At 38.9% G+C, this 24,785-nt stretch overlaps 5 protein-coding genes across 7 annotated transcripts; 3 read left to right on the top strand and 2 right to left on the bottom strand.

The window, feature by feature from the left end:
• The first annotated feature begins 1,045 nt into the window (after positions 1-1,045).
• On the top strand, positions 1,046-4,440 carry LOC149381685 (uncharacterized). The gene is made up of 7 exons (XM_089602129.1): positions 1,046-1,089; positions 1,209-1,317; positions 2,309-2,412; positions 2,598-2,688; positions 3,757-3,883; positions 3,986-4,177; positions 4,299-4,440. The coding sequence occupies exons 2-7, from the start codon at positions 1,237-1,239 to the stop codon at positions 4,376-4,378; spliced, it is 675 nt and encodes a 224-aa protein (XP_089458255.1). The 5' UTR covers positions 1,046-1,089; positions 1,209-1,236; the 3' UTR covers positions 4,379-4,440.
• Positions 4,441-5,766: 1,326 nt separating this feature from the next.
• LOC149381684 (18.5 kDa class I heat shock protein-like) lies at positions 5,767-6,305 on the bottom strand (the record flags this gene model as incomplete). Its single annotated transcript, XM_089601413.1, has 1 exon — positions 5,767-6,305. A coding segment is annotated over one exon (369 nt), but the record flags the coding sequence as incomplete, so codon positions are not given.
• Positions 6,306-11,359: 5,054 nt separating this feature from the next.
• Positions 11,360-14,061, top strand: LOC149381683 (pentatricopeptide (PPR) repeat-containing protein). Of its 3 annotated transcripts, none has more exons than XM_089600914.1 (3): positions 11,360-11,605; positions 11,768-12,566; positions 13,138-14,061. In XM_089600914.1, the coding sequence occupies exons 2-3, from the start codon at positions 11,805-11,807 to the stop codon at positions 13,939-13,941; spliced, it is 1,566 nt and encodes a 521-aa protein (XP_089457040.1). In that variant the 5' UTR covers positions 11,360-11,605; positions 11,768-11,804; the 3' UTR covers positions 13,942-14,061. The 3 variants fall into 3 exon arrangements, with proteins under 3 accessions (XP_089457040.1, XP_089457038.1, XP_089457039.1); XM_089600912.1 differs by having other exon boundaries at positions 11,360-11,636; XM_089600913.1 differs by lacking the exon at positions 11,360-11,605 and having other exon boundaries at positions 11,648-12,566.
• Positions 14,062-16,660: 2,599 nt separating this feature from the next.
• On the top strand, positions 16,661-21,632 carry EOL2 (ETO1-like 2). Its single transcript, XM_089602029.1, has 4 exons — positions 16,661-19,243; positions 19,990-20,281; positions 20,635-20,944; positions 21,150-21,632. Exons 1-4 carry the CDS (start codon positions 17,298-17,300, stop codon positions 21,374-21,376), a joined length of 2,775 nt encoding a protein of 924 aa, XP_089458155.1. The 5' UTR covers positions 16,661-17,297; the 3' UTR covers positions 21,377-21,632.
• Positions 21,633-21,982: 350 nt separating this feature from the next.
• On the bottom strand, positions 21,983-24,552 carry LOC149381681 (Protein kinase superfamily protein). The gene is made up of 6 exons (XM_089602030.1): positions 24,111-24,552; positions 23,847-23,985; positions 23,363-23,748; positions 23,076-23,266; positions 22,852-22,987; positions 21,983-22,760 (listed from the first exon to the last, which is right to left on the bottom strand). Exons 1-6 carry the CDS (start codon positions 24,217-24,219, stop codon positions 22,189-22,191), a joined length of 1,533 nt encoding a protein of 510 aa, XP_089458156.1. The 5' UTR covers positions 24,220-24,552; the 3' UTR covers positions 21,983-22,188.
• Positions 24,553-24,785: the final 233 nt, after the last annotated feature.

The following is a 24,785-nucleotide window of genomic DNA, read 5'->3' as shown; positions in this document are numbered from 1 at the left end:
AGTGAAATGTTTAATTACCTGGAAGGGTATCAGGTGCGACATGTCGCACCTAATATGTGCTTAGGTGCGACATTTAGGTAAATATCCTTCCGCACCAGAAATGTGAATTTGTAGTAGTGACTTTTGTCGCGGCTGATATGGCAACAACCACGATTTTTGTCGCGGTTGTTGCCGGTATTTGTTGTAGTGACTTAATTTGTTAGTAGCCTATAATTACCACATGCATGTATGTTAAGCTACTTGTGGTTTAATTCCTATTAATTTATTTTATCGCCATGAATCCACAGTCAATACTATTGGTTCATTTTATTAAAAAAAGAAAACCAAAAACATACTATTTGTTTACCCTTGATAATATTTTCCTGATATTAATTAAGACCTTTATTGAATGTGTCAGCAGCAGTTAATCTATTAACTACTAAGAAACATTTATAGAAATATATTTTAATATTCAAATAATTAAACAAGGAAAGTTTATAACATTCCAAGTCATTGTTTTCTTCTCTGAATTTGTTAGGGTTTCCATATATGGATCTACATTCAGTTATAAATTCATTGCATTTTGCCTGCAAATTATTGTGACAGCTATGATTCTGAGGAAGGGCTTAATAACCAATTTTCACATAAGAAAGCAAAACCGCAAATATAACATAAAATAAAAAAGACACTAACTATTAAAAATTAAACAATCAGAATATATTTTAAATGTGTCTTTTATTAATATAAGATATATACTAGTTTTTTTTTCTTCTTATTATCATTTTTTTTATCCTTGAAAAGAAAATTATATTACTACTAGTGACACATTTTAATTGTAGTATAGAGAATAAGATACTATAGAAATTAAATTTGAATACAACGAATCAATAACAAAAAGAATAAATTTACTTGGCTGCCCTCAACTCGAAAAAAGAATAACGCATGAAATTCTCACAATGCGCTCGAGTGTTTCGCCTAGGGCTCTTAATCTTTCAGTGGCATTTTGGTAAACTCGTCTAGTCGTTCTTCGTATAAAAGCAGCCTCGCAACAACACATTTTGTACACAAAATCTCACTATTCAAGATATCAAAATCCCCAGATCTATTGAGGTTTTATGTTTTCATTGCTAAATCTTTTCAATCTATGAAAAAATAGTTCAATTAAATTTTCCATGGCTTTAGGAACTCCTAGTACTCTTAATAAATCTCTCTCTACTCTAATTTTTCAGGCAAAATAAATTAGGTATTGGAGGAATTATGGAAAGCAAAAGCATGGACGCTGCGGACAAAATGACGGCTAGCGACGACACTTTTCCAGAACTTCCATTGTTGAGTTCGGTACGTTCTTTCCTTCATGTTCGGAAAAATTGTAACGAATGATATCAAATCAAGATAACTAGAGGCGGCCGCCGGGAAACTGTGTTTATTTATTTATTGTATATTGTACCTTCTTAACATTTTATAATATTCTGACTTTGTCCCAACTGGTAGATAAAATTTTCAATTGTATCCTATTATTTCTATTTCATTTTATAAAAACGCCCTTATTATTAGATCTGAAAATTTTCTCATAACCCATAATTTATTTCGTTAATTTTAGGCTAATACTTTCACTATTTCTTAAATTACATAATTTTTATGAATATCATTAGAGGCGAACATTTTACTCACGGTGCGGGCACCCTATTTGTCTTGAATTGGGTATTACATACTAGAGTAGTATATGTACTGCTCATAAAAAAAAGGACAAATATGAATATAGCGTACGAAATTTATATACCAAATTTTTATTTCTTCTCTATTAAATATACGTGTAAATAAAAATAAATATAATTTTCTTATCATTTTTATTTCTTAGACAGCATGTATTATTTGTATGTATATATTTACTATTTGTGATTGGCTCATTTATTAAATTTTAGGTTCTTTATCCAGAATTCATCTATAATGTTTAAACATTCAACAAGTAAAAATCCTTACGGATTTAACTTAAATCATTTGGATTCAACATATGATATTGTCATATGTTAATAGCTCTTTGTCTAGTAGTATTTCTCAAAAAAATTATCCTCCCGCCGTACAAGTGTGTAGCTTGCATGTTAAAGTTTAAATATTTGATATGTTTCAAATAAATACATCCGTGTAGAGTCGAGGTCTATATAAATAACTATAGGGTCTAATAAGTTATAATTAATAATCAAAATTAATTAATTTGCGGCATACAACCTTTATATAATTAGTAATCAATGATAATGTTAAAATTCCATGTCTGTATTGAAAATACATCCGTGTATTGATATAATTAATTAATCACCGTTGATTTTTACAGATTCCGGAAAGCTGGGCCGTTGCTAGCAATGGAAAGAGTGATGGAGAAGTACCATCTCACTCTGCCGGTGGTCGAGCCAGGGATCCAAATTGGAAAACCAAACGGTGAATAATCTTAATTCAAATAAAAAAAATATGAAAATTATTTCAGAGTATTAGTACACTTATTTCCCAATTTTAAAGGGATTTCTTTTTAACAATTTTTTTTTTTTTTTTTACAAATGAATTAAATAAAGAGGGAAATTAGGAGTTCAATTATCATTGACCTGTATGTATGTTTTTGTACGTAGACTCCGTTCGAACCGGCTTTCATCACTTCGAGCCAGAATAAGAAAGCGCGAATATGTCATGAAATTGGAAGATAAAGTTCAGGCTTTGCAAGTAAGACTCTCTCTCTTTTTGTTGGATTATATTTTTCAATCATATTCTTAATTAATACATCCAAGCTTGGTTTTGAAAGATAGCCATTAACAAAGCAATACAGTAATTTTTTTTTATGGAAGCAAGCAATACATTACTTCAGTGGGTTGTTACTAATCACCACCACGTCAGAAATGTGACGATGAAATAAAAATAAAAAGATTGTAGTTAATTAGGAATCATTTCTCGTGACGAATCTATAGTTACAATTTTTTTATTTTAGATTTTTATACTTTTACTCACAAGTTCTGCTGGGGCTAAAACGAATATTTTGTCGTAGTAGTCTATGCCCCCCTCAAATTTATAGCATTATAAATTTTACCCACAATATTTAATTTTTACTTCAAATTAAATTATTTGTTTTTTTAATAAGGCCCGCCAAATTATTATTTGACCATTTATGCACCTCCTGAAAGGAAAATCTGGCTCCGCCAATGATTACTTTGTCCACTCCAAAAAAAAAAAATTATTTTACGATTTATGGCGACTAAACTAAGCAGTGCCTTAATTATTATACAATTTATGGCGACTAAACTAAGCAATGCCTTATGAATTTCGCTTGAATGTTAGTAATTCTCTAATTTAATTTTGACTTCTCTTTATATATATATATATTTATATTCATATATATATATTTATATATTTATATATATATATATATACATAAAATTTTTTTATGTTTTTTATGAAGATATTAGCTATGAAGATATTCATTGACTAATTAAAGGAAAAATAGTATGAAATAACCAATTCAAACTATGACTTTTGCAAAATAGTCATAGTTTCATTAGGTATAACAAAATAGCCAATTGATAGTACTATGACTTTTAATCCTGTCTCGATTAATTTTAATCCAGTCTTCATAAAGTTTACATTCTGTCTTTATAGTTCGTTGGGATTAAATTTAATTCAGTCTAAATTAATCTTATTTGGGCTAGTTTACTTATAGTTGGCAAACTATGGCTATTTTGCAAAAGTTTAAGTTCTATTTGGCTATATAGCCGCTTGACCCTTAAAAAAATTACGCAGAATGAAGCGGCCATGCTAACTTCGACACATCTGATGTTCAAGCACGAAGTAAGATGTTTAGAAATGGAGAATAAGAACATGCGCGAGCGGCTGATGATTTGCGCTCATGAGGAAATAATACAAAAGGGTTAGTTTATTATATTATCTTTTCAATTAATTAATATCATTATTCTCCTTAACAAAACGTCAACATAACAATATATATAATATGATATGATATGATATGTAGCGCAACTTCAAGCAATCACGAGAGAAGTGAGCAGGCTGAGATATCTAACTTTTCAACAAACCCTAATGAGGAGAGTATATTATGGGGAGCCTGTCTTTAACCGATCTTTTTCCCAACAAGCCAATAATGAAGCTGCATATTTCGACTTGAACTATCCCCGTAATCAAATTAATCCGAACTCAAATGATCAAGGTACAAGGTTAATCACTTATTTTCCACAAAATATATTTTTATGCTAGCTATAGTTTTGATTTAGCTTATATTGATATTTTTTGTTTTAATTTGTTTTATTTATAATATATATTTAAAATAGAAGTTGGAGATCACGATCATGATTGTGCGGATGAGAATGAGACGGGGTCGGAAAGTGATGATGAAGAAGTCGATGGGTAAGATTGAGAGGATCAACATTGATGATGTGCCTAATAAGAGTTTTAGTCTCTAGTATTTTGCTTCAAGTCCTTTTTTAGCCTCTCATGTGAGGTGGGATTTCTTTGTTTGTTATTTGGATGTTATTTTATGTTTGTTTCTCCATTTTCATGAATGAATTTGATTGGATCCTTGACTTTGAAGTTTTATTATTCTTAGTATGAAAGAACTTGTTTTTTTTAAATTATATTGCTGATTTCTTTTTGCATATTATTTATTATAGATATAGTTGATTTCTTTTGCATCTAGATTATCTCTCTCTTCTTATTGTCTGTTTATGTATCTATTAATGTGTCTTATCAAATCATAATGAGACCCCCATAAAAAGAGGTATCCGGATCCATCCAGACTAGTGCTTCGATTGATGTTATCTCAGAATTCAACACATGACACAAAATAGCACACTTTGTTTTTAAAATAAAAATAAATAAAAAAACTAACAAAGTAAAAACTTACAATAGTGTGATTTTATTTGTGTTGAAATTCTCATGTTTTAAATTGGAATAAGTTTTGAATATAAAAATTGAAACGAATTTTTTTAGCTGAAGATACGCATGAACCTGATTTTTTTAATTGAAAATATTATAAGTTTAAATGTTTTATTGAACTTTTTCATAGTTTGTTTTTATTATAAGTTTAATGGAGTATAGTATAGTCCAAATTCGCGACTTTAGTAATAATTATATATATAATTGCTCATTTAAATAGACTTTAAAAATTGAAATTTTAAACCATTAAAAATACATGATTTGTTTAGGATAAACTGTGGAAGTCCGACATCTGATACGACCCTGCTTCAGGGCTATCGATTAGAGTGAGGACGAACTCCTACGGAAAGCATAAAAGTGAGGGCTGATTTGTTTCCTCTACAATTACTTATGCCTTTATAATTTATATAGTAAATTTGCTTAACTAATTTACTATTTAGTAATATTCTTAACTAATTTACTATTTATGAGGCCTATCAGCATCATTGTTTAATTTTTCTTCCTTCCTCCGCCTTTCAACGACACTAATCATTTCCAACGGTCATTGCCCCCCAAAAATGACGTTAAGCTAGAGTTAAATTGTCGATGGCAACGCATGACAAAAATTATAAACGTTCGTTGATGAAATATTTACCTATTTAAAACGTCAATGTTGACATTGGTCACGACTCATCAGATGAAAATTGTAAAAGTACTGATAGAGATATATAGAGATGAACTGTGAAGTTTGTGATAAAATATTGTAGAATTTAATCTGAAAACAAATTTATAGTAGGTTGTTTAAAATTAAGCAAAGAAGTCTTAAATTTAAATTTATTTCCCTACTCTTTGTATTTAGAATCCATGCTGGAGGAAGCTTGAATCTATGTTCGAACTAAAAACACCACAAATAATATAGTAGATAGAGACTACAGAGATAACAGAGTACACTCATACACATAAAAGCATCAGAGCGTAATATATAAACAGCACAAACAAACTGAACACCGAAACAGAACACACGCACAGTAGTACTAGTATTAGTACAGAGATAATCAATCGTCGCCGGTGATCTCGACGACTCTGACGCTGGGGCTCGGAGATTCCTGCTTGGGGATCGTAACGGTCAAAACTCCTCCGTCCATGGAGGCTCTCAGGCGATCCAGCCTGGCGTCGCCGGGGAGAGCGAACCGCGCCGAGAAGCTTCCGGTTTCGGTGCTGATCTGGAGCGCGGTGTCGTCGTCGACGAGCTGGACGAGGACGTCCTCGCCGGAGAGCGAAGCGGTCAGGACGTGGGCTCGCGGAGTCTCGCTCCAGTCAACGCGGGAGGTACTGATCGACGGGAAAGCGCGGGAAAACGGGAAGGGAAAGTCGAGAAGGTGATCGAAGAGTGAGGGTGGTAAACGGAAATCGCCGTCGTCAGGGGCGGACCCACGTAGTCAACGGGGGTGGCCCGGGCCACTCCCACTTTTCAGAAATTAATAATTTTTTAATTAGTTAAAAATTAAATATAAATAAAAAAATAATTATAATACACTAATAATAGTAAAAAGACCAAAAAGTCGGAGTCAGTTGCTATTTAAATGAGAAAAACCCTATTCTTTGATTGTTTTTTTATTCAGAATAAATTTCTTTTTTAATCTTCCTGCGTCACAGCCACACTGCTCTGCCTTCTGAAGTCTGCCGCCTGTCTCTGCCACACTGCTCTCCCTGCCACACAACTCCCTGCCACTTCGCTCTCCCTGCCACACAACTCCCGCAAATAAGGTAATTTTTTTTTCTTTTACTCATTTAATTCTTTGTATATTATATTGCTTGATTAAAAAAATAAAGAAAAGTCAATACTCACTTGCGTACACTACCACCAGGTAAAGCAATTCACTTTATTTTATCTATTCATCTATTGTACTTTTTTTTCTTTTTGGGTTGTTTGTTGAACAAATTAGTCACGCAAAGCAATTGCTTTTACATATCCTGACATAATTTTTTTTTTTATTTCTCTTAGCTTCAAGCGAATTTGAGGATATGTACATGTGTATATTATTTTTTATTCAATATATTTTTTCTAATTCATTATTTTTTATTCAATATATATTTTTTTAATTCATTATTTTTTTTTCAGATGAAAACACCCACAATTCATTCGTTCTTCAAAAGAAAAAATATTGAATCTTTATCTTCAGATAGTCAATTACAGTCTGAGGATCATGCTTCAAAATTACAAAGAGTTGAAGTTGTTGCCGAATTTGATATCGATAAATTAGAACGTGATCCAGGTTTACGACCACAAATATGGAAGTATCCACTCGATAAGCGTGACGAAGTTCGAAGAGCTTATATTAAGAATGGACCATATCAGCCTATACTTTCTATGTATCCAAAATCAGGTGAAAAACATTCTCGAAGTTTTCAGCCATCTATGTTTACCCGCTTTTCACCATGGTTGGAATATTCTCCTGCAATAGATGCTATATTTTGTCTACCGTGCTTCTTATTTCATAAAGAAGATGGACCATCAGGATCCAATGCATTCACTGTTAATGGGTTTCGGACGTGGAGTAAAGTGGGAGGGAAAAATTGTTCACTGGTGGCACATGTTGGAAAGGATCATAATTCTCCTCATCAAAAGGCACAACATGCCTTGTCAGATCTCTTGAATCAGTCTGCTCATATTCCAAACAGGTTTGGAAATTTTATATCTCAAGATATAATAGATAATAGACTTCGTCTTAAAACCTCCATTGAAGTAGCTAAGTGGCTTGCATACCAGGCATGCGCATTTAGAGGTCATGATGAGTCTAGCACATCAAAAAATCGCGGAAACTTTTTAGAATTGTTGAGATATTCTGCAGCTTTAAATGATGATGTAGCAAACGTTTTGGATAAAGCTCCACGAAACGCGTCGTATACATCACCGAAGATACAAAAGCAAATATTACATGTCTTGGCAAGTAAAGCAAAAAAGTATATCCGGGAAGAGATTGATTGTGCGAAGTATTGTATAATTGTGGACGAAGCTAGAGATGAATCTAAAAGGGAGCAAATGTCACTTGTATTGAGATTTGTTGGCAAGGATGGTTGCATAAAAGAGCGCTTTTTTGGTTTACTTCATGTCAAAGATACTAAAGCATTGACTTTGAAAGATGGTATTTTCTCGATGCTCACTCGTTATGGTCTTGATGTGCAATCTATACGAGGGCAAGGTTATGATGGTGCAAGTAACATGCGTGGAGAATGGAATGGTTTGCAAGCCTTAGTTTCAAATCAATGCCCGTATGCTTATTATGTTCATTGTTTTGCCCATCGCCTGCAATTATCACTAGTTGCGGCGTCCAAGGAAGTTTATCATGTGAGTTTTTTCTTTACTAAGCTTAATTTTATTGTCAATATTATGAGTGCATCATGTAAGCGTAACGATCAACTTAAAGATGCTCATGCCTCAAATATTGCCTATTTGCTTAATATGGAGGAGCTTGAAAGTGGGAAAGGCCTTAACCAGATAGGTTCTTTGCAAAGACCGGGTGATACACGTTGGACTTCTCACTTTAAATCAATTTCTAGTATGATTAAAATGTTTAGTGCAACATGTGAAGTGTTATTAAACATCATTGATGATGGAACTACTCATAACCAACGTGGTGAAGCATGTTCAGCTTACGAGACAATGACTTCTTATTACTTTGTCTTCATTATGCATCTGATGAAAGAAATTCTAGAGATCACTAGCATGCTTTGCAATGCTTTGCAGATTCAATCTCAAGATATTTTAAATGCAATGCAGCTTGTTTCATCAACTAAGTCACTCCTTCAGAAACTTAGAGATGATGGGTGGAGCAATTTGGTTGAAAAAGTGAGATCGTTTTGTGGAAGTGTCAATATAGAAGTGCCTAATTTTAGTGCTTTTCATGTTGCACGGAGGGGAATGGCTTGTGACATTACAGTGGAGCATTATTATAAAGCTGATATATTCTATACAGTGATAGACTCTCAGCTACAAGAATTGAATAGCAGATTTAATGATAATACAGTGGAGTTGATGATTCTCAGTTCAGCTTTAGATCCGAAAGAGATGCGCGCATCATTAAGAGGTGATGATATATGTAAACTTGTGCAGAAATTTTACTCAGAAGATTTTGCGGAATATGAGATGACATTGTTGCATATGGAGCTTCAACATTTTGATCAGGTTCGACAACTTCCAGATTTCATATCATTGACAACGATTTCTGATCTATGTCAATGGTTGGTGAAAACAAGAAAATCGGAAATATTTCCTTTGGTGTATAAAGTGATAACTCTTATTCTCACACTTCCAGTTTCTACTGCTACTACCGAACGTTCTTTTTCAGCGATGAAGATAGTGAAGACTGCACTTCGTAACAAGATGGAAGATGATTTTTTGTCGGATTGTTTGCTCATTAATATTGAGAAAGAAATTGTTGAGATGTTTAGCATAGATTCAATAATAGATGATTTTCGTGATATGGAATCAAGACGCTCTTTATTTTAATTAAATTATGTATTAGGATACATTTTTTTATGATATTTAATTTATATAATTTTTTTTTCTTGGCCACCCTCAACTTCAATTCCTAGTTCCGCCCCTGGCCGTCGTTGGTGCTCGGAACGATCGACATCCTGTGGGTTTTGCTGAGATCGGAAAGGGATTCACGAGTGAGACGATAAAGAGAGAGTAAAGTGAGAGGTTCTAGGACTTTCCATATTGTGTACCTAATTAATAAGCACACTATTGTCAAGTGTTTTGCAAAAAAAAAAAAATAATAAAAAAAAAATCATTATTTTGCTCTAGAAAGCTCTGGATTTTACTGGGCTGCATATAGGCACGTGGAAAAAATGGAATTTTCCTACATTTATAAACAAGAATGCAGCACATACATATGTCCATTGATGTAATACATAAATGAAGAATATTTAATCTATGGGACCTATGATCTTACATAAGTTGCGAGATGATGAGAACCATTTGTCGATTTCTCTCGTCAAAAATGGCTTATGAATTCGCTTTATACTTCGGGTTCTTTATTTTCTTCGATTCCTTCAAGCTCTATATGTTCTTTGATTCCTTCATTTTCATCAATTTAGTCAAGTTCTTTGGGTCCTTCGAGTTCTCTAAAAGCTTCAAGTTCTTCACTTAAGAAACGAAAAAAATGTAACCTTATAGGAGCGTGAAGGATTTCCCTCAGCGCGCGCTCCAACACTCAACATTAGTCCAATTGTGGTGTCTAAGTGGATTATATCAAGCTCGTCTCTAAGGACTTCAGATAGATGAAGTGAATCTTGAATAAGACAGCGTTTTTTTTTTCTAAGTTTGAAAGAACTTACTTCGTGTCTTGTGTGGAAGGGCTATTTGTAGTTAGGCTTTGAAGTTCACTACTACAAATAAGCTTTTCTGGTGCGGAAGGGCATTAGGTGCGACTTGTCGCACCTAAATGGGCATCAGGTGCGACTTGTCGCACCCAAAGTGCTCCAAAAATGAAAAAAATTCGCTGATTTTAAGTAGTATTGGGTGCGACTAGTCGCACCCAATAGCTTTGAAAACTCTCTGACCGGGAACAGTAAACGTACACTGAGTGAACAGTAAAACTGGGTTCCTTTTTATATATATATATATATATATATATTTTGAGAATGAGCAAGTATATGTTAATTCTTCTGTATATTTGTGCAATGTTCTCAAATGATATTTGTTGATATATAGCTACATTTCCTTAATTAAACGATCTCAATTTATGAGATGATCTCAATGTGCGACGGTATATTTGTATTCTCCTCGTTTGTATTACGAGATGATCTCATTTTATTTCGAGAATACTTGATTTTTCGAGATTTTTACAGTTAGATTTGACTTCTTCTTCTTCTTTTTTTACATGCTACAATTTCATTTAAATTCTCATTCTTTTTTACAGTTTCATTCAACATAACCGCAAATTAGTTTTTAAAGATGAGGTATTTAATGATTTGTAAAATATTTATATATTCATGGAATGACAATCTTTTTTTTTTTTTTTTTATATGAAAATGAGATATTTATGGAATTTCTCTAATGTTAAAAGGCTTAGTTAAAGGCCCATGTTGAAGACCAGCCCGCCCAAATTCATTTTTTTATTTATTTTATTTTTCTAAAACGACACCAGGTCCGTTTAAATAACTGACAATCGAAGCCGTCTTTTGGACATGACACCTCAATTCTGATCCTAACATTTCATTAAAATTAGGGAAAATAAAAAAAATCTGATCCAAAACATTCTAAAGGCCAATATTTTATCCTCCAGACACAACTACAGAAATACCCCCACATCCCTCGAACCTCAACCTAATAAGTCGCTTTCAACGAAAGGGTATGATTATAAATTCAATTCCCCGGTAGAAGGTTTGAGCCGGTGAACAGTCACCGTTGCGACACGTATGACTTTTTGGCTACGTCAAAAGAAAAATAGTTAATTAAGTAATTAAACTTAAACGAACAGTGACAGCGGCAGGTTCTGTCTTCTTCAGTATTTGGTAGAAAACTGGAACAGCGATTTCACGAGAAATACAATCAGAGCCCTGATTCGAATTTAGGGTTTCGTTCGATCCTCGAGAGCTGGCGATATTTGTCGCTTGCGGTTCGATGAGTTCTTTCGTCTTCGCCTTCAATCGGAGCTTCGATTTCCTGTTTGGCACTTTGGCTGGCGAGGAAGTTAAGAGGAAAAGGAACGAGTCGGTGAGCTTCGGTTTCGCTTCGTTTGATTGAGGTTTGGGAAAGCTTAGCTCTGCTTTATCTTATGACTTTGTTTGACTTAGTCGACGTGCGTTCCACATTTTATTCCATTTCATTTTTATATTCATTCTGTTTCCTTGTATATATTTTTTTCGGTGACCAAAGGGAAGGAAAGGAAAAGTAGAGAAAATAATTAAAGAAAATGGTATCTGGTAAGGGCTTTACTCAGTTGGCCGAGTTGACCTTCGCGTCTTCTTCGTGTAATTCACTTCTCCGAAACGGAGTTTCGCGTCACCGATTACAAAACAATTTTCCGGGATGGACTCGTTCCAAGGTTTTCCCGGTAGTCGTAGCTTGTTGCGGACACAAAGACTCGGGCTTTATCGTTCCTAGACCGAGCAAGGTCCGAGAATCCCGGCTGTTCAACTCGGTGGAGCTGGACCGATTCTTGACCAGCGAGGACGAGGAAGCCATGGGAGACGGGTTCTTCGAGGCGATCGAGGAGCTGGAGAGGATGGCGAGAGAGCCGTCGGATGTTCTGGAAGAGATGAATGAACGACTGTCGGCGAGGGAGTTACAGCTCGTCCTCGTCTACTTCTCGCAGGAAGGGAGAGACTCGTGGTGTGCCTTGGAGGTCTTCGAGTGGCTCCGGAAGGAGAACCGAGTCGACAAGGAGACCATGGAGTTAATGGTCTCTCTGATGTGTAGCTGGGTTGAGAAGCTGATCGGGGCCGAACGCGAGGTTGGCGATGTGGTTGACCTTCTCGTGGACATGGATTGTGTCGGCTTGAGGCCGAGCTTCAGCATGATGGAGAAGGTCATCTCTCTGTATTGGGAGACGGGAAAGAAGGCGAAGGCGGTTTCGTTTGTGAAAGAGGTTCTCAGGCGCCGGATCGCTTGCTCCGAGGACCGTCAAGATGGACCGAAAGGAGGGCCTACTGGCTATCTTGCTTGGAAGATGATGGTATGAATGATTCATTCCATTGATTAATAATTTTTTTTAATTAATTTTTATAAATCTTATGATATTTGAATGTTGTTTACTTGCTTGCTTTCTAAGGTTCAGAATACTAACATTTGTTGAGACCTTAGTTTCCTTGCCGTATCTCTTGCCTTTGTGTGTGTGTGTTTTGTTGTTGTTGTTGGAGTTTTGGTGACCTGAATGGGCTTGGTTGATATTCAAGCTCTTTTACAGGTTCCTATATTTTTCCGAGGGATTTGTCAAAATACTTTTAACATTTTGTACTCTTCCGAATTGTAACCAGTTTTTCAACATAGTGAATTATTCTCTTCTGCCTCCTTGGGTTTTCCAGTATATCAGCACATTCTCGTAATTCATATTTTATTGATTTACTGTCACCGAATTCTAACCCTCAGTAAAGATGGTAGCTTTTTTTTTTTTTTTTTTTTTTTTTTTTTTTCAGTCAGAGATAGTAACAAATTAAACGAGTCTGATGCTAATGTTCACCGTTTATAGCTTATCAAAGCTGTGCAATTTAAACTAATTTTTATTTTAATAAACGTGTTCCGATCAGGTCGACGGTGACTACGTTGAAGCAGTCAAATTGGTGATCGACATAAGAGAGTCGGGGCTAAAACCAGAGGCGTACAGCTACCTCATCGCGATGACGGCCGTGGTGAAAGAGCTGAACGAACTCTCGAAAGCCCTGCGAAAGCTGAAATCGTTCTCGAGGGCCGGGTCGGCGGTGGCCGAACTCGACCCGGAGAGCGCCGAGCTCGTCGAGAAGTACCAGTCGGACCTCCTCTCCGACGGAGTACGGCTCTCCGACTGGGCGATCGAAGCCGGAAAATCATCATCATCATCGTCGATGTTGCTCGACGGGGTGGTCCGCGAGAGACTCCTCGCGATGTACATCTGCGCGGGCCGCGGGATCGAGGCGGAGAGGCAGTTGTGGGAGATGAAGCTCGTGGGAAAAGAGGCCGACGGAGATCTGTACGACATCGTTCTCGCGATCCTGGCCTCGCAGAAGGAGGTCAGGGCTGTCTCGAGGCTGCTCGCTCGGGTGGACCTGAGCGGCGGAGGATCGTCCCCCGAGAGGAAGAAGAGCCTCTCGTGGCTTCTGAGGGGATACATAAAGGGAGGCCATTTCGACGACGCCGCGGAGACCATGGTGAGGATGCTCGATTCGGGGTTGTGCCCCGAGTACTTGGACCGGGCCGCCGTGATTCAGGGCCTCAGAAAGAGGATCGCGGGGCCCGCCAGCCTCAAAGCCTATCTCGACCTCTGCACCAGGCTCTCCGACAGCAATTTGATCGGACCCTGTCTCGTATACATGTATATAAACAAGTATAAGCTTTGGGTCATCAAAATGCTGTGAAGAAGAACGTCCATTGCTTCGGTAAATATGATACGTTACATCTTGTAATAATAAAAATACGTTCTTCCACATGCAAGTTTTTCAAAGTTAATAATAAAGTGCCATCGACTTTCTTCATTACCAGTAGTAGTGTGTTCTTCTTTATGTCTTTCCAACATTCCTTGTGTACGATGACTCGGATTTGGAAGTGATTTTACTTTTCAGCATCGATGGCGACTCTTGAAAAAAAAAAAAGGAAAGGTACGTCTCTGATCATATCACGAGTTCGTAATATACGTTCTTCATAGCGCTTTGTTGATGATTAAGTTCTCTCGTAGTGTAGATCATTTATTTACACTAGACATTATATATTTTACTCTCAGCACCACCAATCAAGGTATACTTTTTTGTTTTCTTTGTAAATAGAAAAACAAAAAAGTCTCATGACTCAGAAACCATATGCTTTTTCAGCGGAGTTGCTTTATTGTACAAGGCTTTTGATACATTTATCATTATTATTCGGACGTGTAGTAATAGTGTGTGCGTGCATTATTGGAGACGGAGCGATTATTAAGAGGCTATGAGAGAGTGAGTGTAGTGGGTTCCACATATATACAATGTACATGTATGATTTTGATGTGCTATATGACTTACTTAATAATTGTTGAATGAAACTTCTCTGTTATGAATGACATTGATTAATCTTCTTCTGATCTGTTGTATCTGTGAACATGTCCGATGCATTAAAGTCCTCATTTTTCTAAGGCAACAACATTAAAGTCTCAACTCTCAAGCCTCATTCGTATTCATATTCATGTTTGACCAGATTGCATTAAACATTGGCAAACATATGCATATGTAGAGAAATGCCATTGTATTTGCATCGTGTGTGTGATTACGTGTATTTTGTATATTTTGTGTACCTCATGTTTATTGGTCAGTAATCAGTATCACCACCAGCATTGATGAAAAAAAGATAAATTAAAATTATTATAGCTCTTCCCAGTTATTTTTATTTATTTCACTTGTGATAAAGTTGATCAGAGGCATCGTTTCACCAACTTGCTTTTAGTTGTTCTACCTTTCTTTGACGACGACGATAGTTCTCCGTATAATTTTTGGTTAATTTATCATTTTTTTTTAATTCTTATCATAAGTCCCACAGATGGGTATATCTAGGCAAATTGCCTCTCATAACTTTTTTTTTCAGAATTATTTCAATTTAACATAAATTGTTCCCATTTAATATCCATCATATAGGCTTTCCTAACAAGTGATTATTTAGATTTAGTAGCTTAAGGGTCATGCAATTAACGTAATTTAGTTTTTACATATTCCGTTGATATAATGAAAATAAGAAGAAAAAAAGGAGCACTTCCTTTTCATTAATATTAATTTGGATGTAATCACGATTGACGAAAACAGTCTTTCTTTGGTGGTTTGCTTCTGCTACAAATTGACCTTTTGTTTTGCGTGGACACATGAAAAAAAAAAAAAAAAAAAAGCCACACACACACACTTCAGTTCTCACTTCTCACATGGGTCGCATATTAATATTATATATGTACGAAATACGATATATAAATATATACACGTCAATATGTCATCATACATTTCTTGACTCTTGGCCAACATGTTTCGCTGTGACCTGATTTGGCATATATTCTCGTATCCCTTTCTTGTCCATCGCTTATGAATATAAACAATTTTATCAGCATTTCATATTCTTGTTTGCCATTGTTTTTAGAGATAAGAACGTAAGTGAGTTTGCAAGTTGATATCATATAACCCCCTGTTTGTCTTTGCTTTATTTATTAATTAATGGTTAGGCCATTTTTTAATATGACTTTAAATAGTCAATTATTTATCGACCAACCACAAGTGGCAGCTGCAAGTGGAAGCAACGCCACCGTTGTGTATGGGAATCTAACCAATAGATTATTATGCAAATTAAAGAGTATTTAGGCCGTTTAATACATTTTAAGAGCAAGTCTAAATCGTTTGCTATAAGATATCTATAAGTATTATAGCTAGTCTTGTTTTGTTGAATTCATGCGTGTTCCACTTATCGATTATATAAATTTATAAGGGAAAGTTAGTTATATAGTCTATTTAGACACTCTACCTTAAAATTTTAATCGAATTATCTAAAAATTAAGAAAATAGTCTAAATTAAAGCAAAACACATGTGTCTAGAGACATATGCATGAATTATGTTATTTTTTTAATATTTGAACAGTTATACTATAATTTTAATAGAAGATATCAAGATTATTGTTATTTATTATTATGATTATTAGGAACGTTCAAGAACGACTCCAATCCAATATTCGAAGGAGAAAGCCTACTATATAACCAAGAGATATTGCCAGTTATTAGGATTTTTTTTTTCTTATCAAAGAAGAAAGTTTTAGAACTTTTAATGGCAACACAATCCAACAACTAAAATGCTCAAGCATAACTAATAATTATGGATAAAAAAACACCAATTTAATTATAAACAAAAGCTGTTTTCCACCTCTGTGACCAATATTTATTATTAGTGACTAATTAGTTTAAAACTTTATATATTATATATACATATATATATATATATGATATATCATCTTTGATGAAAGGAAGGTTAGTCTTGATGTGATGTGGACTCACTAACCTATTTTGGGAAAATCTGTTCAAAATCTTGTAATTTCGCTCTTGGCTTTTTAACTTCTTCTTGACACGACGGTACTCATATATCATATGCCAATCGCCTTTGTTCCACTTAAACTTCCACGTTTACTTACCAGAAATTGAAAAGAAAAAAAAAAGTTAAAATAACAAAAAGAAGAAACCAAACTTAATGAAGATAAGAAAGGGAAGTAACTATATATAATTTAATTATATATAAAAAGAAAAAAGCATGATGGAACAAGTTGACTAAAATCCCTGGAGTAGGACCTTTTCTCCCGAATCCACGATGACGTGGCGGAAAGAGAGTGGTTCGTGCATCACGACGGTGGGTACCGCCACAGTGGAGCCCAAACCCATTTCCATGGATTTGCACAAACCAAAATACAATAATAGTAAAATTAATAATAATAATAAAATGAATAAAAATAATGGTCTCTGTTAGTCACTCACTCATTGGAGTAAGCGACCTAAATTATCAAAAGACATTAGATTAGACATACAAATGGCTTTCAGGTCACCAAATCAACCATCCAAAACTCCAGCAAAACCACGACAACACACGACTCATTTTGCTTAATAAAAAGCCTTAATTATTATAAAAAAAAAAAAAAAAAAAAAAGTGATGATGGAAAAAGCTCTTCCATTTTCTATAACTCAGTTCAGTTCTTGAGCTTCTTCTTCTTCTTCATCATCTAAAACATAGAAAGATGCGTGGGTTTAACTTTAAGCTCATCGAGCGATTCAAAACCTCGCAAGTCCACGCGTATAGTCCCACCACCACGGCGTCGGACACTCCGAGGCCAACGAGCAAGCTCAAGTCCTTCTCTTCCAGCTCCAAGCCGTCTTCTTCGTCGGAAGATCTCCTTCCCTGCGGATTTCCGACGACCGAGATTCTAGAGCCGGACATTGAGCCTCGGCTCAGGCCGCTCGATTTGGTGGAGTCTCTCTCGGAGCTGTACCGGAGGTTCGAGGCGTGCTCGTCGGAGAGCGAGAGGGCGTGTCTCTGCATAGAGCAGTACTCGCTCCTGAAGGGAATCGGCGACCCGAAGATCCTCCGGCGATGCCTCCGTGCCACGCGCCGCCACGCGTCTGGCGGGCTAGCGAAGGTGGTGCTCTCGGCGTGGCTGAGGTTCGAGCGGAGGGAGGACGAGCTCGCCGGAGTCTCGGCCATGGACTGCTCTGGGTTTCCTCTCGAGTGTCCCAAACAGGCCTTAATCGACGGGTTTGACCCGGACCTGAGTCCGGGTCTCGATCGGTGTCAGCGTTGTTGCAACTCCTGTGGTCCCCCCGAGATTCCCGCCAGGACTGAAAAAGAACCAAACTTTAGTAGTGAGCGTGACAGCGACGACGTGGTTTCCTTCTGGGTTGGTGGGGACGAGATTAAATGCGTTCGGGAGAAAATGGCGAGCCTCTCGAGCCCGTTTCGGGCCATGCTCTGCGGCGGATTCAAAGAGGCTAAAACCTCGAGCATCGAGTTTTCGCACGGCGGAGTTTCTGCGGAGGGAATGAGGGCCGTTGAGGAGTACAGCAGGACCAAAAGAGTCGAGCGGTTCGGGCCGAGGGTCGTTGTCGAAATCCTGTCCTTCGCGACCCGGTTCTGCTGCGAGGACTTGAAATGGCAGTGCCAATCCCACCTCACCTCTCTCCTCGCCACGGTCGACGACGCGCTCGTCTTGATCGAGTACGGCCTCGAATACTCCGCCGAGCTTCTCGTGGCAGCCTCGCTCCAGGTCATCCTCAGAGAGCTTCCCGGGTCGCTGTACAGGCCGAGAGTCATCAAGTTCCTCTGCGGCTCGGCGACGAGGGAGAGGATATCGGCGGCCGCGGGAAAAAGCTCCTCCTTCCTTCTCTACTACTTCCTCAGCCAGGTGGCAGCGGGAGAGAGCTCCGCCGCGAAGACGACGCTGAAGCTTCTGAAGCGGCTCAGAGAGTGCTCGACGGAGGCGTGGCAGATCGCGCTCTCGATGCACCAGCTGGGCTGCGCTTGCCTCGAGAGACGGGAATTCATGGCGGCGCAGAGGTTCTTCGAGGGCGCTTTCGAGGCGGGCCATGTGTACTCCGCGGCGGGGCTGGCCCGGGCCAAGCACAAGACGGGGCAGCACTACTCGGCCCACAAGCTCATGTGCTCGGTGATGGCCGAGAACGGGCCGCCCAAGGGGTGGATGTACCAGGAGCGATCTCTGTACAGCGCCACCGCGAGAGAGAAAGCCTCCGACTTGGGGTCGGCCTCCGAGGCCGACCCGTCGCTGTCGTACCCGTTCAAGTGTCGGGCCGTGCTGACGGGGCGGGCCCGCGAGGCCGTGGCGGAGATCGACAGGGTGGTCGGGTTCAGGCTCGAGCCGGGGTGCCTCGAGCTCAGGGCGTGGTTCTTCATCGCCGAACGGGACTACGAGAAGGCTGCGAGGGACGTTCGGGTGGTGCTGACTTTGGAGCCCGATTACGTGATGTTCGGCGGGAAGGTGAGAGGCGATCGGGTCTTGGAGGCTCTGAGCCGGCGGGTCCCGAAGATGAGCCAGGCCGACTGTTGGATGTGCCTCTATGACCGCTGGTCCTGTGTCGATGATATCGGCTCCCTCGCCATCATCCACCTCATGCTCCAAACAGACCCCACAAACAGCCTGCTCCGATTTCGCCAATCCCTGCTTCTTCTCAGGCAACTTTCTTTCTTTTTTTTTTAACATTCCATTTATATCTTTGGAGTTTGATGGTTATTTACAAGTATTAATATATTTTTTGGCTTTTGTTAATAAAATTTCGTGATTATTTACTTATAATTTACCAAAAATTGACTATATGGCGAAATATTTAGAGAAACCCACATTTGAATCAATAGCGTCAAGTTATATTTCATAGTACTAAATCAGAGCTTGAATTGTTGAGTTGGGAATTTAGCGCTTTCTTTTGCGGTGTCGTGAGAAGATTGTGCGTACGCTGATATCTGCAGCGATGAAGTGGACGTAAAACTCATATTTCATAAGTATTAAATTTGTGTTATTTTGAGGGTCCATTAGAAAAATAGCCAATTTAAACGTTTGATATTGTTAAATAGTCAAAGTTTGGTAAATTTTAGGTAACTAGCCATTTTCATGTATTTACGGATGTAAATCTTAGATAAATAGTCACCTCCATATATTAGGTCACATCATTATTTACGGCTATTTACCTAAGATTTACCAAACGTTGGCTATTTAGTAAAGTCAAACGTTTAAATTGACTATTTTACTAATTTTAGTTATTTTCATGATTTGCTTGTCACTCGTAACGTTAGGAGCTCTAAAAAAATCCCAACATTAATGACTTTTGGTATATGATTTTGTTAGGTGGGTCTGTCTAAAACCAATGAAACAAGGCATTTAATTGAATCGGCTTTATTCTTATCGGATGCGGGGTTGGTTTCAGGTTAAACTGTCAGAAAGCAGCGATGCGGAGTCTGAGGCTGGCGAGGAATCATGCGGGGTCGGAGCAGGAGAGGCTGGTGTACGAGGGATGGATTCTGTATGATACCGGGAACCGCGAAGAGGCTTTGTCTCGAGCCGAGAAGTCGATCTCTCTGCAGAGATCGTTCGAGGCCTTCTTTCTCAAGGCCTACGTGCTAGCCGACACAACCCTCACCCCTGACACCTCGCCTTCCGTCATTCACCTCCTCGACGAAGCTCTACGATGCCCTTCCGACGGCCTCAGAAAAGGCCAGGTCAGACAATAATCACTATAATTTTTTTTTTTTTTTTTTTTTTTACGGAAAGTCGTGAAAAAGGTCATATTTAACTCTATAAAACTTTAGGTATGTACACACTATTAATAGTACATTTGACATTTAAACTATAAGAATAGTCGCTGCATTTCGATTAAAGACAAGAGATACATATGAACAACAATATTAATTGTAGATACAAAATAGCTTAGGCGGCAAGTTAGGCGGCCAAACTCTAACATTAATATATATATATTCAACTTTTGAATACAATAATTACATATTTTGCCCAAGTTTCAAATGGTTTAGATTCCTATTATGCCCTCGGCTAATACGACAAAGTCACATTGCAGGCTCTGAACAATCTGGGCAGCATCTACGTGGACTGTGGTCGGCTGGACCGAGCCGCGGAGTGTTACAAGAACGCCCTCGACATAAAGCACACGAGAGCCCACCAAGGCCTGGCCCGAGTCCACCACATGAGAAGCCAAAGGAAAGCCGCGTACGACGAGATGACCAGTCTCATCGCGACAGCTCAGCACAACGCGTCGGCTTACGAGAAGCGGTCCGAGTATTGTGATCGCGACGCGGCAAAGCGCGACCTCGACACCGCCACCGAGCTCGACCCCTTGAGGACTTATCCCTATAGATACAGGGCCGCCGGTAATAAATAACCTCTCATTTTTTTCGAAAGATATGCGCAATTTTACAAAATACCCGTATATCAGTTGGTGTTGCGGTACAAGGGTATCTATGTAAAAATGCATATGTATGTTACTGTGGAATTTTGTGTAAATCTCACATAGTTTCTGAAATATCCCTTTTTTTATTACTGTGGTGGTAATTTCTTTTTTTACTGCGAGGACAGTGCTGATGGACGACCAGAGAGAGAAGGAAGCCGTGGAAGAGCTCACAAAGGCGTTGAGCTTCAAGCCGGACTTGCAAATGCTTCATCTGAGAGCCGCGTTCTACGATTCGATTGGCGACACGTCATCAGCGGTTAGAGACTGTCAAGCCGCTCTCTGCTTGGACCCCGACCACTCCGACACTCTCGATCTTTATAGCCGAACACACAATGCAAGCGCTCAGAAGTGACTCTTTCACGGCTTGAGCGGTTTTTCGCTTGATTTGAACGATGAATGACTCCGACAAAAGACTAAGACTACAAGAGAAACGATCAAAGCAAATATGGCTGCCTCTTTTGTTCTTGGTTCAGGAGCTTTGGTTGACTATTGAATATTTGGTTGGAATGCGTTGTCAGATTCAAATCCCCCTCTTGTACATGAACAAGATAGTATTTGAGACTCTCAAACCATTTTTACAAGTCTATAGAAACCTTTTTTACACGTTACTTTTGCGTAACATGTAATTTATCATAACGATTTTTATGAAAGTGAATCACAAATGCAACTCTTAAAAATGATTAAAAGTCCACGCGTATTGTCGGTCTTAATCTGATCACACAATATAGGCCATACATTCTCAAACTTCTTTCTTCAGATCTTTTTGACCAGGTCGTATTTATATTTAATACAACAAAAAACAATGAGCGGTGTCTGTGTGCTCTCTAAATAAGCCAAATATCACTCAAAATCATATCTGAAAGTAGGAAAGTTACGAATTCAATATCAATACAGCCGAAATGAACAGTGTTGAGGGAGAGAGAAAAAAAAAACAAGGTTACATCTCTCCCATCCTCGATTATGTACATTGTACACCAACCATTTTTTTTCTTCCTATACCACTCATTCAGAACGTACAAATCAAGCAATATTTACTATACACATAAACATGATTAAAATAGAGAACCATACACACAATCATGAAAACGCAAACAAGCATATTTGCAGAATAATAATAACATTAAATAATAATAATAAAAAACAAAACAAAACTTCTCTTTCTCTTTAGCTTAGATCGGAAGAAGTGATCTCGAGCTCGGCCCACCACAGCGGAGACAGCTTCGGGACCGCCCCGTCGGGCGTTACGGAAGTAATGTCCTTCATCCTCGCCGCGACCACCGCCATTGTCGGTCTCTCCTTCGGGTCGGCCTTCACACAGTCCCTGATCACTCCAAACAGCTTCTCGAGCGCTTCCTCGTCGTCAAAGGACGTCAATGTCGGATCGACCATCTCTCTCGGGAAACAACGAAGGCAAAGCTCGCCCTCGAGATTCTCCGTCGCGGTGCGGCCCGTTATCATCTCGAACAGGACCGCCCCGAAGCCGTACACGTTGCTCTCCGGCGAGGCCTCTTCCGGGGCCGGGTCGGGAACCGAATCCATCTTCGCGGCGGTCACTTCGTTCCACGACCTGAAATCGGAGAGCTTGGCCGCGTAGTCCTCGGTCAAGTACACGGACGAGGAGTGGAGGCCGGTGAGAGCTATCGGGGGATTTAATCGGTGCATGTGGTCGAGGCAGTACGCCATTCCCATGGCTATTCGCAGCCTCGTTTCCCAGTCCAAGTGCTCGGCTTCTTTTACTGCGAATTCCAGATCTATTAGGCTAAAGACTAATACTAAGACATGAGCTAAAAATTTGATTTTCTTTTTCTTTTTCTTTTTAGTACTCACTGTGTAGATGCTCGAAGAGCGTCCCGTTCGGAGCGTACTCAAAGACCATAACCCTCGTGAACGGTTCTTGTTCTTCCTCGCAGAAGCCGATGAGGTTCACGAAATTCTTGTGGTTCACTTTGGAAAGCTTTTTGATCTGATCAGGAATGGTTATTGGACAAATGAGTCTTGTGACCGAAGATTAAAGAAATAGGTAAAAGAGAAAACAAAAGAATGAAACGTACCTTCTTCCTGAATTGCTCTTCTGAGGTTTTGGACCAGTCGTGACGGGATTTCACTGCGGTCGAGGTCACGGCAATTTCGACCCCGCTAGACAAGGTTCCCTTGTAAACAGTGCCTTCCTTGACAGAGCCAATTATGTTGCTGAAATCCTCGCAGGCAACCACAATCTCCGATCGGTTCAGTTTCGGTACTCCTGAAACAAAACAGAACTCACAATATTCAGTACATATAACAAAAAAATTCCAACAAAATCCTGGTAAATATTCAATCAACGGAGGGAAAAACAGACCTGTGACAAACGCCTTCTGAAGCTGACCACTTAACCCTGTGGCCCAGGGCTTAACGGTCACGGCTTTGTTGTTACTGTACAAAACAAAGCCAATCGCTGAAATCAGCAAGAGAAACGCGCCGCCGAGAACTCCGCCCACGATCGGCGCCAGAGGCGTACGAGATCCTTTCGCGGCGGGGACGGCGACCGCCGGACGGTTCACTGCCCGCGGTACGTAAGGGATCGGAGCCGGCGAAGGAGTTACTGGAAGAACACTTGGTGACGGTGACGGTGACGGTGACGGTGACGGTGACGAAGAAGATCGATGCCGCGAGGCTCCAGGCGGTGGATGTGGCGCTTGGGTTCCCTGAAGCAGTCTCCGATACGAGAAATCTCCGAGATCGACGCTGTTTCAGACATAGCGAACAATTAGTCATCGAGTACTTCGTATAGATAGAATAGATTACAAGGTGAAGACAAGAAAGGAAAAAAAAAAAAAACTCACAGAGACGCATCGTTTTTGACGGTGAAGTCGAAGCCGAGCAAAAACCGCGCGTGAGTTTCTCCGCCGTGATTGTTCCAATCCTTTAAAGCGCCGAGAGCCTCGCGGAAAATACCGCCCCTGAACTTCGACAGAGCTAAACCTGCGTCCAAACAGAAACGAACTTTTATCGTCAGTTCATTGCCGACAGTACGGACACTGAGAACGAGAAGAAATTTGAGCTGAGCAGATTAGCCAAAAAAAAAAGCTATGCTCGTGAAAACGAACCTTGATTGTTGAGAGACCAGCAAGAGCTTGAATCCAGATGAAGCAGTAACAAGAATGGAATGATCACCGTCCAATACTCCGGCCGATCGAATCTCCGTCGTCCGTTCATAACTCCAAGCGAAATGAATAAGAAGTTTATTTTCCCAAGTAAATCAGCCAAAAACGCACGCAAGTATTTGTTAAAGCCGATTATTTGTATAGACTATAGAGAGAAAGAGAGAGACAAGTTTTGTATTGGGTCTGAAAAAGGAAGTAGAAACTAGAAAGTAGAGAAGAAAGCGCGTGAAGATAAAAAGTTTTATACTCTTATTATTATTAGTTTTAATGATTTTTCGGCGTCAACTCAACTCAAGCGGGGTCGTGAATTATGCGAGACGTAACAAGACTTTACCTTTAGCCTTGGCGGTTCGAACCGGGTTTGGATTTGGAAGAACGTATTGTAAATTTGTAATGTGATTTGTGAAGCACTGGATATCTCTCTCTCTCCGGATTATATATTGCGCCGTCGTTCCCACGTGCTCACTTTTTTGTTTTATCCAACACGTGCCAATTCTCTTCCGCCTTCCTTAATTTACTTTTCTTTTTTTTATTCAAGCTCTTCCTTCATTTACTTTACCCTATTATTTCCTTTGCCAATTGATTTTCTTTTTATTATTAAGATGATTTATTATTGTC

Source organism: Urtica dioica, chromosome 11, assembly GCF_054948205.1.
Source record: "Urtica dioica subsp. dioica isolate 48M chromosome 11, U.dioica_male_clone48M_v1_H2, whole genome shotgun sequence".
Lineage (NCBI taxonomy): Eukaryota > Viridiplantae > Streptophyta > Magnoliopsida > Rosales > Urticaceae > Urtica > Urtica dioica.
This window is presented reverse-complemented; position numbering and strand designations above follow the sequence as displayed.